The sequence below is a fragment of the Phyllostomus hastatus genome, unplaced genomic scaffold (genome assembly GCF_019186645.2).
Source record: "Phyllostomus hastatus isolate PE091 unplaced genomic scaffold, TTU_PhHast_1.1 phas_scaffold_501, whole genome shotgun sequence".
Classification (NCBI taxonomy): Eukaryota; Metazoa; Chordata; class Mammalia; order Chiroptera; family Phyllostomidae; genus Phyllostomus; species Phyllostomus hastatus.
In genome coordinates, this window is record NW_025334033.1 from 12,074,837 (window position 1) to 12,090,310 (window position 15,474).

At 33.0% G+C, this 15,474-nt stretch overlaps 1 protein-coding gene across 2 annotated transcripts in view; it reads left to right on the forward strand.

The window, feature by feature from the left end:
* CTDSPL2 (CTD small phosphatase like 2) overlaps positions 1–15,474 on the forward strand; it is a 93,519-nt gene that overhangs the window by 70,238 nt on the left and 7,807 nt on the right. For both annotated transcript variants that reach the window (XM_045822614.1, XM_045822613.1), the window contains exons 8-10: positions 1,806–1,892; positions 12,093–12,155; positions 12,260–12,339. In XM_045822614.1, the coding sequence (XP_045678570.1) occupies positions 1,806–1,892; positions 12,093–12,155; positions 12,260–12,339 (230 nt within the window). The remainder of the gene's footprint in view (positions 1–1,805; positions 1,893–12,092; positions 12,156–12,259; positions 12,340–15,474) is intronic.

Genomic DNA, 15,474 nt, shown 5'->3' on the forward strand with positions numbered 1-15,474 from the left:
CTCAAAAGCATGATATCTTAATGGTGACTAATAAAACTTTTAACATGCTCTCAATGTGATTTGAAAATTTATATTTTAGGGTACCAGAAGAACTTTAAAAACTAAATGTGTCATGTAATACTAGAAAACATTATATTTTGTTACTGGTACCCTATAATTGAAGATGTAGTTTACTTCTCATAAAAAATTTTTCTTTAGGAAAAGCGTTTTATTTTTATTTTATTATTTTATTTTATTTTATTTTTAATCCTCACATGAGGATATGTTTATTGATTTTATAGAGGGGGTAGAGAGAGAGAATGATGCGGGAGAGAGACATCCATCAGTGCCTCTCATATAGGCCCTGATTGGTTATTGAACCTGAAACCTGGCCAGGGTGATCTTGCTGGACTTTTAGGAGTTGATGTGACAAGTTTGGCTATATAATTTTTAATCCAATGAGAAGGAAAAATGAGACTTGGCTGAGTTATTTCACAGAAGAGGATAAAGCAGAATAATCAAAATTTAGGCTATAGATGAAGTAGTAGAATTAGTTATGACTTAATTGTAGGAAAGACTACCTTTTTTAAGATGCAGTTAAAATGCCTTGAAACTGTGCTATTAAAAGAAAATGAGGTGTATCTAGAGTATATTTGGCTGTCTTCCTCCCCAAAGTTTAACTTTAGGTTAAAAGAAACATTCCAGCTTATAAGATCTGGAATCACAAGGTATGGACATTTGTGTCTCATTTTAATTCATCTTAAATGCATTGAAAAATTGAGAGTATAGTTATTAACAGCTTTATTTATTTTTTAAAGTGTTGTCACTTACATAAATGGAAGCCATGTTTTTTTTTTTCACCATTCAGGATTTAAGAAATATAAATATTTGCACATGTCTTAGAATGAATGATCTTCGCTTTATTCTTTTAATGATAAAATAGTGTTTGGTAATCAAAGATGGCAAGTCTTCATTGACTACTGATTTAGTTTAAAAATATTTATGTCTGGCAATATTCAGCAGGTACAAAAATATTCATTAAAAAGGTTTAAGGATATCTGACTAGACTATATGTATTTTTTGGAATATATGTAATAATTAGATTCTAAACTTTCATTTGTCAATTGTATTTTAAAAAAGGCAGTGTGTATGCGATTTTCTTAACAAAAAGTTGGAAACTCAAATGTGAGCATGCATCAGAATCACCTGAAGAGTTTATTAAAACAGATTGCTGATAAGCATGCAGTGCTGACTTTATCCTACATGTAGTTGGCATTTGAAATAAATGGCTTTTATGGCGAGGGTGGGGAACCTGTTGAGCTGAGCTCTTTTTCACCTCCTGCTGAGTTTCTGAAGTAGAAGAAGAGTTCCTGGAGAATTTTCATTTCTAACTGGTTCCCAGGTGATGTTGATGCTGTTTGCTGGTCCTGGGACCATACCAGAAAAAGTGACTTAGAAAATGCTATCCAGCTCTGTCGGGGTTGCTCAGTTGGTTAGAGCACCATTCCAATATGCTAATTAAGGTTTTGGGTTCAATCCCCAGTCAGGGCACATAGAGGAGGCAATCAATGAACAAATAAATAGGTGGAAAAACAAATGGATGTTTCTCTCTCTCTCCCCACCCCAAAATCAATAAATTAAAAAAAAATTTTAAAGAACATTCTAAATTGCTATGTTTCACACAGTAATAATATATGATGAATATAAATGTCCACATATGAATGGGTGCTTGAGTACATGTTTTTGGTGATCATTGATACATAAAATTAATCATTGGAAAGTTTTTTACTATCTTGGTTCATTCAGTATGTGTTTTTTATTTTAAGGATGAAACACTAGTACACTGTAGTCTAAATGAGCTAGAAGATGCAGCACTTACTTTTCCAGTCCTTTTTCAAGATGTCATTTATCAGGTAATTTTTAAATTTTTTAACTTGCTTTTTGGCCTGTTAGATAACATTCTGATATAAGAAGTTTTTTGTAATTTTTTGGTGAAGTTTAATATGCTTTTTATTGGATTACCACAAAGTAGCATCATACTAAAAATTACACAAAACAAAATTAATTTGTTACCCAAAAGATGTAAACTTTTTTTTTACTGAGTGATCTCTGCTAGTTTTATCATCTGTTTGCCAGCAGGTGGAGGCAGGAGCACTGACATCATAGATCCCTAAGAAGAACTTGCCAGGTTAATACCTGGTGTGTTTTTTTCCTGCAAAATCCAAATGAGATAAAGAAAACTCATTCCTTGTTGGTCATTTTTATTTCCTTTAGTGGTCATATGGTCTGTAGATTGCAGTTTGGTTGATATTTTTTATATTCATCACAGAATTCCAGGATACTCTTCTAGTTAACTGCTTTCCTTAAAACATTTGGGTATAAGTATTTCTCATCTGTGTTGTTGAACAGGTTACAGTGCAAAATACACATTTACATTTCACTGTTAATTACATTTTATGTATGTTGGTCATAGTTTTTACATTATGTTTGAGATTTTCCTAATATGAAATTTGAATTAATATATGTGACTGTACTTTGAAAATTGCAAGGAAAAGTTCCTTTCTCTAATGGCAGTTGTTTTTTTAATTAGTATTACCTTTATATTTACCAGTTGTTGAAGGATTGGGAAAGGGTCAAAAAGTTTGTTGTTTGTCAAGAGGAAGTCAACCCCAAGGATTAACTAAATAAAGCCACAGAACATTAACCTGAGAATGATGAAAAGGTGTTTATGGTTGTTTATTTGCTCTTAATAGGCAGTTAGAACTTGGGTATAGTTTTCAGTTTCAGAATTAAATAGAAGTTTTTGGTTCAGAGTCTAGTTTACCTACTTTATCTTGTAATGAGTTTTAAGAGGATTTATTTTTGAAGTTTTTAGCAGTTCTACTTTAACCTAGATGGGTATTGTAGGTATGGTAACATCTCAATACTATATTCATTTCCCTTTTATGGAAACTGATTTTAGTTCTGATATATATGGTCAGAAGATGAGCAAAATATACATAACAATAAGAGATTTATAGGTTTTGGTATTTTTAAACAATATTATTTGGTTTAAGGTAAATCTTTCTATTAAGATTTTCTGCCGGTAGGTTGTTCGTGTTTAGTGCACTTCAAGATCAGGAGTCTTTGGCAAATAAACATAGTATAGCAGTACTTGAGTTCTCTCTTTAGCTTGATAACTTTGTTTTTTTGTTCAGAATTGCACTTAAGAACAATGGCTTACAGGCTTTGAATTTGGAAAGTAAAGTTGTTACTTTAAAATAATATTTTGAGATGACTTCTTAAGCTTTCAGATTTGAAGTTTATTTCTGAAGATGGTTTTGGTCTGTTTATATAATTTTTAATTGTGAAATAACGTGGAAAATAGGAGATTGATTCTTTTCTTTTCATGAGCATTTCTTCTCAATGTAACCATAAACTTGAATTTTTCCTTACTGCTTTGACCATTAGTGCTTCAGTTCTCTTCTTTATGAAGTTTTTATTATTTTCATTTGGAGCTGGACAGTTGTCTTATTTTGAATAAAAGGCTTCTAGCAGTACATATGATCATACTTATAAAATCCTATATGTACTGTATCTACTTCTATTGAATTAAAAGAACTCTTTTTCTTACATATTCTGAGCTACACTTCCTGAAACTGAAAAATAAATGAAATTGCCTAATTTAGGAGCAGTGAGATGGAAGTTTGAATCTTACAAGTTACAGAGATGATTGCAATTTAATATGATTTAGTTACTATATCATACACAGAGTTGAGTTCCCCTTTAGTAAATTTTTGAGGATGTCCATAGTTAAATTGGGTACATTTCCTTGGATTCCTGGTTTTGGCATAGCTATTCTGTCTGCTTTTAAAAAATAATTTGAAGAAATCTTGGGTTAGAGTTCCCCCAGTTTTCAGACCAGCAAGCTCCCTTTAAACAGGGAATGATGTCTTTTAAACTTTCAGTGGTGTTGTCTCCATCTACTGGCAAAGAAGAAATATACACAAGGGTCTGAGATGATCTAAGAGATTTTGGAGAAACCACATTATTAGGTAAGATGTAACTTACATATTTAACCACTACAATATAATGTGGCCCACTTAAAGACAGGAACCTGTAAAATACTGTATATACTCTTAAAAGTAATTTTTTGAGGTAGAATTTACAACATAACTATTTTTAAGTGAACAGTTCTGTGGCATTTATCTATATACTCTTAATATGTTAGTTCCATGGCATTTGTGTATATACACTCTTAAAAACAAAAAGGTAAAGTTAAGATAGGATCAGATTCTTAATCTGAATCAAAGCCCGATAATGCCCTCTTAGGACTTACTTTACTTTTGCTTTCTTTTTGTGGTAAGTTTGTTATAGTTGGACTGTATCTAATTTTAATTGTACTTGTTATTTCTCTTTCTTTCAAAACAATGTGAAGTGCAAATTTTCTGACATGTATTTTAATAATTGTCTATATCAGGGGTTGGCAAACTTTTTCCTATAAAGGGCCACTTGTTAACATTTTAGGTTTTGCAGTCTCTGTTGCAACTTTTTTTCTGCCATTGTGTAGTATAAAAGTACTCATAGATAGTACATAATTGAGTAAGTGTGGCTGTGTACAAATAAAACTATTTACAAAAATAAGTGACAGTTTGGATCTGGCCATAGTTTGCTGACCCTTGGTCTAATAATTATGAGAGTATATACAGTAAATTTACATAATCAGATTCTTTCTAAGTGGAAATAGGTAATCAAATGTTTATCAATATTCTCGCTAATATTGAGAGAAATTTTAAATTAGATCCATTCTAATCTGGTTGTGGGCTTTCTTAGTTTTTTTTTAGATAAAGGGGAAATTTAAGATGGCCACTACTCACATTTAAAGATTGCCTGACTTCAGTGATTTATATTATTCTCTTGATTAACAAGTAGGACTCAACTTAGTTATTACAAGTCTTAGAAGTTACCAACAGGGTAGATTATTCAAGCCTCAGTGTAGCACCTTGAGTATACTTGAGTTCCAGTTCTAGGGAATAAAAGAAATACCTTAAAAATTCAACTCAAATTAAAATTTAATGTATGTTACCACTAACACTATATGTATAGACAGATTATGTATGGGAAGGAAAAATAATTTGAAACAATGGAATTTTTTAAGTGAGGGTATGGCACTCACAAAGGCAAAGTATATACATTTTTGTTTGAATGGGTCTTCCCTCCCCTTTTAAATTGTTACTTTTTCCATAAATTATTTTATAGTTATTGGGAAAATATTTATTTGTAGAATGATAGAAGTGCATTTGATATCTGGAAAAACAGGTGCATGATCAGTTCCAATGCACATGTTTAATCTTTATATTTAGCTAATATTGACACATTGTCAGGAAATCCATCTCGTGGTGTTACTCAGTTAAGAGGTCTCCACTGTATTTAGTTTCTGTTCCTGCAGATCCACCAATTCAAGACTCTAGGTCATCTCACTCCCTCTTCCATCCAGAAGATGACTTCTATCCACAAGCAGGACTGAATCAAAAGACAGATTTTTCACTTAGCTCTTGAGCTGAACCACCTCCTCAATGACCTTCCTCTATCTCCATCAAGAACTGGAGCTCAGTTTTTTGAAGATGTAATAGAGCTACTCAGCCCAAACGTGGCTAATTGAAGACAAAAAGAAGATGCCTCATATGTTTCACCACAGTGCAGCCAAACGTAACTGTGTTGTCCAACTCCTCATTCTGTAAAGTATGGCAGGGGCATCTGATTTTTGACTCTGTTCACCTTTAAGACTTTAGCCAGTCAGTGGCTTTCTGAAGATCAGTAAAATCAACAAACAAACTTTGGGTCAGCTGTCCAGAAATCAGATTGTGGTAAGCACTCAAGGAGAGACAGGATCCTCTAGGGAGCTACTTGCTAAAGGATACTTTTATTAGTAGAGGTTGTTTTTATGGGAAAAGTTGGGGGGAAGTGGGTGGGAAACCCCATGTTTAGTAAAGCTCAGCCTCTTCTCCATTATTATAGTTTGTTTATTTTCTTGGGGACCTTACAGCCTAGGATAATTTCCATAAGGATCTTGAGTATTTTATACCACAGAATAAGAAGCTTCTAACTCCTCTATAGTCTTTCCAAGAAAAGTCAACATTTTTGCTTCATGAAGAAAAAAGCAATTGTTTAAATGGAGAATTTTGTAGTAAATACCTAATGAAGTTTCTCCTTCTCTGAAGCTCTGACTTAAATTGATAGTAACCAAGAGGAATTTATTTTAACTTTCATAGAGCATAATTTTGTTATATAATAGTAGTATGTATATTTGTGTCTTAAAACATTTGGGGTCACGGACACTTAGTATTGAAGAGTAATGAAGTAGCTGGTCCAGAAAAACATTTTGATAACTAATTGTAGGTAAATATTAAAAACAACTTTAAAGTTACTTTCCTATCCTTATTAGTAAGTATAGTTAGTCATTGGCACTCTTTTCTTTAAGGTTTTATTTATTCATTTTTAGAGGGGAAGAGAGGGAGAGAAACATCAGTGTATGGTTACTTCTCGCATGCATACTGGGAATCTGATCCAAAACCCAGGCATGGGCTCTGACTGGGAATTGAACCAGTGATCGTCCCCTTACTTTGCAGGCTGGCACTCAGTCCACTGAGCCACACCAGTGAGGGCTCATTGACACTCATTTTTTAATCATAGTTATTTGTGATTAATTTTTAGGTTAAAAAAGAACAATATAGCTGAAACCTATAGTTAACTACTTCTCAAAAGATAAAACATATTTTATGGGGAATTGTACGTATTCTTTGTAAATGTATGTTTAAAAAAATTTTTTTAGTCCTCATGCAAGGATGTGTTTACTGATTTTAGAGACAGAGGAAGATAGAGAGGCAGAGAGGAAACATGGATCAGTTGCCTCCTGTACATGCCCTGACGGGGTATTAAACTTGCAACCTAAGTATGCACCCTGATCAGGAATCAAATGCGTAACCTTTTGGTGTACGGGACAGTGCTCCAACTAACTGAGCCACCTGGCCAGAGCCGTAAATGTATCTTAAAATTAGGAGCAGTTCTTTAAAAAATACATAGAAAATTCTGTTCAACAGCTAAAAATGTTCTGCAAATTCAGGAGTGGTGACAGTTGATTACTAAATATATTAAATTGGAAGATTCAAAGTTTAGAATTTAAAGGCAACATTTTAATTTTACTATGAAGACCTTTTTTGCTCTTAAAATGACTGAGCTTTATTTTCAAATAAGCACATTAATATTTTCTATATATATCGGTTTTATTTGAAAAAGTTTTATTTGAAAAAGTTTTTTTGTTGCTACCATTTATATGACTATTAAGCTTCACTTTATCCCATTTGGACTCTGTAAGAAGATTCCTTTTTAACTTATTTCTACTTAGGTTTTATTTTTTAAAAGATTTTATTTATATTTCAGAGGTGGGGGAAGGGATGGAGAAAAAGACAGAGTAAAACATTGATGTGAGAGAGAAACATCCATTGATTACCTCTTGCACACCCCTGATGGTGGAGCTGGCTCGGGCAACCCAGGCACATGCCCTGACCAGGAATCCAACCAACGATCTTTCAGTTCATAGGCTGGTGCTTGATCCATTAAACCACATCAGCCAGGTCGAGTATTCGGTTTTACAGAAACTTTTAGTTTAGGGATTTTCAGAGTCTTTTTTGTTGTTTTCATTTTTATTGGTTCTGATGTTTTAGCATTTACCTATTTATTCCCAGATTGATCTACCTACAAATACTATCCCCCAGGAGCCATCTAACCCTTATTCTCAATTGATTGCTTTTAAATAGTAAGGTGTATAGTAGTAATAGCTGTTGGTAGCTTCAGTGTGTCAGGCACAGTTCTAGGTACTTTGCATGTATTAATGTATTTAATCCTCACAACTCTATGAGGTATGTACTGTTATACCCATTTTATAGACCAGGAAACTGAGCTGTACAGAAGGGTAACACCTGTGGTATCTATTACGTTTTTTTTTTTAATCCTCACCTGAGGATATGTTTTGATTTTGAGAAAGAGAATATTGATTGGTTGCCTCCCATAGCGCCCTGACCAGAGATCGAACCTACAACCTTTTGGTGTAAGGGATGGTGCTCCAGGCCACTGTACCACCTGGCCAGAGCTTAAGATATTTTACTGATTTGTAGCATCTCATTCTTCACATTCCCCGGTGTTGCTAGTTTTCTTCTGCTTTAAATTCTTACTGCTGATGAAATAGCATTTACAAATCATTTTTTAATTTAAAGGTCCCATACTCTTAAGTGAGTGAGTTCCACTGAATTTACCTTTATTTTTAAACCTACAACATCGTAGCAATAAATTCTAAGGATATCATGGAAAAACAATTAAAGATGTATCATTTTGAATATGTTAAGGTCATATTATCTCTGTCCTTAAAACCATTTAGAAATATTTTTTCCAAAAAAGATTTACATGTAATAAGCTTTTTTGGTAATCACTTGCTGACAAAGTGAAAAATTGAAACTGCTTGTCTTTGGGATTTTTTCTTCTTTTTTTCTTTTCTTTTTTCTTCCTTTTTTTTCTTCCTTTTTTTTTTCTTCCTTTTCTTTCTTTCTTTCTTTGGTCATGCTGTTAAAGTTATCCATGATTATAAATAAAACTGGCAGTCAGAAATTACTCAATATATATATTTTGACATTGAATACTTAGACATGAATTTGAATTTAGACTTTATCACAAAATATTTATAATCAATTTATAACTAGATTGCTATTTTAATGACTACTCTTATTAAGTCTAGTTCTATTCACCATTTATAGCCTATAATGACCATCTATATACACAGTCAGAGAACATTCCCATTGCCTTAATACCAAAGAAAATACAGGCTGACTGTCAGATATTGTTCATTTTAAGTTTTGTTAATGTAATGTTATTTTCCTGTTATATATTTATCACTTTTCTATATAAAATTTAGTTTTTGGTAAGATCAGTTCCAGTATCACTGTTTTGCTGATATTATTATAATAGATTTTATTTTAAAACTTTTGCATAATGAATATATTCATAAATACTATTTTGGATTAGTAAATCTGATTGAAGGCATGTGTTGGTATTATATTTTATATAATTATTTCTTATAGCATTATGTTATTTTTAAACTACTAACTTAATTTCAAAATATATTTGGTTTACTGGTAAAAGATTAAAACTATTTGTAACGTAGATAGAATAATTTCGGTATGTTGGGAGGAATATATGTGGTATATACATATGACTGAACTGAAACTTTTGGCCAAATCTTACATTTGGGAGATGACATGGTTTTGAAGAGTTGCAAGTTTGAAGGATGGTTGGTGAAATACTAAGTAGAGAAAGAATGTAAAGGAAAGAAAATGAAGTTAAGAGCATCTGTGGAATAGATTTCGAAGCATTTGGAGGCATTACTACGTGTGCATCTGTATGTTGATATATCTCTGTGCCCTAACACAATAAGTGATTATAGTCTCATTATACATACTGTATAGTTGTTTTTTTTTTGTTTCCTATTGGACAATACTTAGTGCATCTTGTCTTCTGCAGATTTCTGCTTTAACATGTCCATCCAAATGTCTCGGACCCTGTCGGCCTGATGCCTCTATTTCTACTTTTCTTTCTGAGATTTTGCCTTGGCAGCAGATGGCAGAACCCCATGTGGTCCCAACCCCACCCCTGTTCACTGTTACTTTGTACCTTTTTCAAATTCTTGTTTTTTCACTAACTGCCTAGGTTTTTGCTTATGTCTTTTAATCCTGAAATTTGTTCAAATGGTGGCGTTGTTCTCAGGATAGGAACTTTTACAGCCAATAATTATTATATTTTATTCTCATGGTAAGGAAACACCCTAGCAATAAATTCCCTCATCTTTAGTGACACCTTTTATCCCCAGCAAACAAGCACATTTTGAAAGTAATATCACTTAAGATGTGTTTTATATTTAAATATAGTCAAAGTAGTTGAATACATAATGGAGTTACAGTTTTGACCTGACTAGAATCAATCGTATAAGAAGTTGGGAAATGTGCAAAGATTAAAATTTTTAAAAAATTTTTTAAAAAGAAGTTGGGAAATGTCACCTGTGTACAATGTTATACTTATTATGCTTAGATAATATTGTTTAAATAGAAGTATTCCTGTAAAATGGAATTGTATTAGTATTCAGAGGAAACATCCCAAATTACAGGTGCCCTGTTTATCTTAGTTCAGAATATGGGGCAAGTGATAAATGGGTAATTAAAATCATTTATACATATGTAAAAATGAATTTTTTTATTCTTAAGTACATGTGATAAAAACCTTAGTAATGAACAGGTGTTTCATGGTTTATCATCCTTGAGATGAGGTGATTTTTTAAAAAGTATTGGCAGAATTGATATTTTTTCCTTAACCATAACAAATCTATTTTGAAAACATTCATACTTAATTAAAAACAGAATTTTACCAGTTAAGGTAGCAAATATATCTAAAATCTATCAGTTAACTTGGATTACCAAACATGTAAGGTGTGTGGTTTTCAACCATTGCCACAAACTAACAAACTACCAAATGTTCCAGGTTGAAAACGTTAAGATTAATGACAACTCTAGTTAATATTTTTGTAACTCATCCTAAATGATAGTGATGGGATACTGAGGATTTGGTTATTTTTATTTGCTAGGAATGGGGTTTGTGGCTTTCTTTTTGGCTAGTCAAGAAATTGAAATAAAATGCCTGATTAATAAGATTGAAAACAGGCAAACCCTTATCATTCTAGCCTGGCGGTAGGGTTAAACAATATTATTGGCATATTTGTTCAAAATTTGTCTTATACGAGTGATCAACTTGTTAAATTTAATAGTTATCCTTAGAGAGGCTAGCCTCTCTATATTGCTTAATTTTAGGCAATTCGTTTCATTTACTCAACAGATTTTTATCAAGTATTTACGATATATTTGGCATTGTGTTATGCCCTTTGGGCTTTGGAAATTACAAAGATAGGTAGTACATAGTCCCTGACTCCTAGAATCCTTGGCATGATTTCGCTCTTGTGCCCATACAACATTCCTAGAACTAGATTTTTATCATGAAGGCATTTTTCTGTGAACATGTATTGATGACAGACTCTATGAAACCTAGATTTTGAATTTGTTACCACCACAGTTTTTTGTTTGTTTGTTTGTTTTTAATCTGAACCCAGTGAATCTGGTAAATAGGTGTTGTGCAAATGTCTTTTCATGGTATTTGAGGTTAATAATCACCTTTAAGTGGAGTACAAAAGTTTCTTTTTATAAAATTCTGTCACAAATATAATTTAAAAGGGTCAAAATCTTTTGTAAATCAGTTTTAGTGGTTGCTTATGACTTATATTTATGTGCTTTTTGAGTACTGGAGTGTATTACAAGAGCTGCATTATATGTAGACAGACACAGAAATAAAACAGTTCTTTGGGTGCTCTGGTCTTTCCTGATCGTGGCAGTAGGTTTTGACAACTGTAGGTGTTTGACTATTCTAGTTTTATCTCAGGTATCCAATTAGTACTAATTTAGATGCCACATCTGAATCAGTAAATGTAGAACAACTAAATTGATTTCTGAAAAATTTCAGTTATCTAAACCCACCAATCCAAACATCTTTTTCTTGAACATTATTTACCATCGTAGAAATTTGAAATAAAACTATTCTTAGCAGCGAGAGATTGTTGAGAAGAAATTCTGAGTAGTTATTGAGGAAGGTCATTGAGACAGGTCAGCTAGAGATGGACACACAGCCTGCCTAATAATTGGATGGATGCCACCTGGCTGGAAGATGGAGCTGATTGGTGGATCGAAATATCAGAGGGAAACCTTCCATTATTAGTTTAAATGTTCATTAGAATTATATTCCATGAAGTACTCTTGTATGCTGAAAGTGAAATGATCACCAATGACTATTATTGCCATGCCAAAAGGTTGTTTAAAGTGATTTTTGGTATGTGAAATATATTTTGAGTGGTACTTAGTAAACTTTTCTGTTTCTTTAGAATATGAACTTGATGATATATTCAGAGTTAGAATACAACATATCTCATAAATAAGTTGGTTCTATTTTATGTGTTTATTTGCTGAAAGCTTTTCTTTGTATTTCTTCAGGTTTATGTGAGATTAAGGCCATTCTTCAGGGAATTCCTGGAACGAATGTCTCAGATGTATGAGGTAAACATGCATGAATTAATTACATAAGTATTTTTATTTTATTCAACGTCGTACCCATATTTAGATCATGTATAATGATTACTTCTTTTCCCCTGAATTTGTAGATCATTCTTTTTACTGCTTCTAAGAAGGTGTATGCAGACAAGTTACTGAACATACTAGACCCTAAAAAGCAACTGGTCAGGTAAATTTAATTAAGAAATAGTGGAAATGTCTGTCACACTGAACTATGAAATTACTATGATTATATTTAACTTTCATGGCCATTTTCAGTTGGCTACATATTTTGAGATTTGTTGTGTTGAATGGTGAAAATAAATGGATTTTTTAAACCCCAAAACTCTTTAAGAGTTCCTAATGATATAACTTCAGACAGACGTTTTTAAAAGGATACAAAGATCAAATGTACTTATTTATTGTTACATCTGTATCCTCACTTTTGGGACTGGGGAGAGAGTGGGGTATGTGGAATTTTTCACTTGTGTGCATGATGTTTTCACTTCCTTATGTCTCTGAAGTAATGCATGTTATGTCATCTTTTTAATGGCATAGAGAAACGTTAGTTCCAACAGAAAGGAACAAATTAAACTCTTTTGCTTTTTTCAAGAGCAAATTTATCTTCCATGGAGAGAAAATGTTACATGAATCAAATTGGAAATTTCAGTCCTCTTAGTCACTGAGTTTATCCTGATCTGGACTCAGTTTCTTGTGTGTGTCCTAAGCCAACAGATGCAGTGTGTTCCTGGTTAGGTGGAAGTTCCTTGGGTAATTTTAAAACAGTTTGAAAACTAGTTCAACTGAGATACTGAGACTAAAAGTCTTTTGTTGCATCATATAAGATGTAGGAGTTAATCTTTGAGCTTTTGACCAAGAGGTGAGAGAGATGCCACAAAAAACTCATACAGCCTTAATAGGTGGGTATTCATTTTCTTGAATACTTTCTCCCATATTGTCTTAGTGGAAAATCCTAAACTTAATTTCTGCTATTAATAGTTCCTTTAATTTTTCTTTTTTTAAGAATCCTCACCTGAGGATATGTTTTTGTTTTTGTTTTTGTTTTTTTATCGATTTTAGAGAGAGAGGAATGGGGAAAGAGAGGAACATCGGTCGGTTGCATCCTGTATAAGCCCCAACCAGGGATTGAACCTGCAACCTAGGTATGTGCCCTGACCGGGAATTGAACCCACAACCCTTTGGTGTACAGGATGATGCTCCAACCAACTGAGCCACCCGGCCAGGGCTGTTACTAGTACCTTTATTATTGAGTGATTGCAACTGCAGCGAAAGGCTTTTCCTGATGTCCACGCTTAGGAGATTCTCTTTCTTGTAAATAGAACTGTGATTTTTCTTTAATCTAAAGGATTAAAATTTGCCCTTGGAGTTAGTTTTCATTTTATCTTTCAAAGTATAATTTATGCTCATGTTACCCAACTTCAACAGTATACAAATTATTTTGCTTTGATCATTCATTCTGAAGATTTCTACTCACTACTTCCAGCATTCCAGGAAACATTGGTGAGGGACACAAGCCCTTCATTCCCCTCTTCGAGCTTTCATTTTACTGGAGGACAAATTAAACTCATGCCAATTATAATGTTACAAATTAACACCCCTCTTTTAAACTAGTTTTCTAAAATCTACACATTTAGTTTGTTTATTTTGTTACATTTTGAAAACTTAAAACAGGAAAAACTTTAATATATTTATTTCATTGGAGTGCTATAGGGAATTATCTTTGTTGGTGACAGGGTAGACTCAGAAATTCCTAGATCTCTGAATCCCGTGAGTCCAAATGCAAATTTGATGACTGGCAAAAAAAAAAAAAAAAAAAAGTTTGTTTCTAAAATTGCAAATACATGCAACCCTCAGATTTTTTAATAACTGAAGAGGCTTTAGTATAATTTAAAGTAACTATTAGTATGCATACATACTCAGTTTTCGCCTGTCTTGGGTGAGTTTGCTACTAATGGGGAAAAAATATCAGTAGTGACTTGTACATGCATGCTGTATCTGCCTCACCAATTTCCTCATATCTGAATGTTTGCTTAAATCCTTTTGTTTGGTCTTATTTTTTCAAAGTAGGACCATCTTTAAACCTTTTAGAGATAGATTATCATATAACTAAAAGTATTCTTTATAATAAGGGGGGAAAGAGCTATTTATACTATGTTTTGTCTGGTGGTAAAATTCTTGCTCTTTCCCATCACCACTAGCACTGATATTTAAGGCTGAGTTTTGTTGGGGTGGTGGTGTTGCTGCTGCTAGAACTAAGACAGATTTCATTTGTGGAAAATGCCCCATTCTTGAAATTGCATGATTGAAAATACAGGTATAAGTAGGCCCTAGATCCTGAAAAGATGTTTAGTGTGAGATTAAGACATAAGGAAGCCAAACTACCAAATAATTAATGAATATAAAAGGAGTATTTGAAGGTAATCTGTATCAATTATTAATAAATACAGAGACTAATATTTTTGAGCTTTAAATGAAGATTATATAATTGTTAAAGTTTCTATTATAAAACATTTAATAGCTTTTTTAAATGATACAGAATTTTTCAAGTTAGTATCTATCATTGGTAAAACATCAGTTTACATGTTAAATCTGAATTCATTTCAATCAGTCCTTGTTTTTTGAAGTGACTGCCCCCCCCCCCCCCCCCCACACACACTAAATTAAAAGATGGGTGTTTGGGAAAAGTTGAAATGATGGAATGTTTGGCCTCCATACCTTTTCTCAAAAACTGTAAGGGAAACTGGAAACATTTTTTTAAATGCCAACACAGAAACATTCCTTCTTACATACCCTGTTGTGGCATATACAGGGATAGGGAGGCTATGTGGTCTTCTGGTCAGAGCAAAGGACTGGAAGCCAAGAGGATCCTGGATTCCAGTGCAGGACTAACCACTGACTTACTGTGTGGCCTTTGGCGAGTCACTTGTCCCCCTTGTGCCTCAGTCAGCCATCTGGAAAATTGATTAAAAAGCAGGTGTTCGCTGACAACCAGATGCTGCATTTGAACTGGGCTTTCCTGGGTAAAAATTGCAAAAACAAATTACAGAACTTTTAGTTCTTTTCTGTAATTTAATATAACACTTTGGGATAAACCAGAGTTCTTTAAGGTATGGTAATATTTGGTTGTAAGGTTTTAATAGTTGCTAAGAAATTTTACAGTATAACTATAGCCCAAAGCTTAGGCCCACATGAATTTCCTTTGTGAAACAAAATAAGTCATAACCTCTAAACCTTTGGTGTGTGTGTGTGTATATGTTTCAGTATATGTTCTGTTTTTTTAGAGGTTGCTTTGTTTTAGTTAATT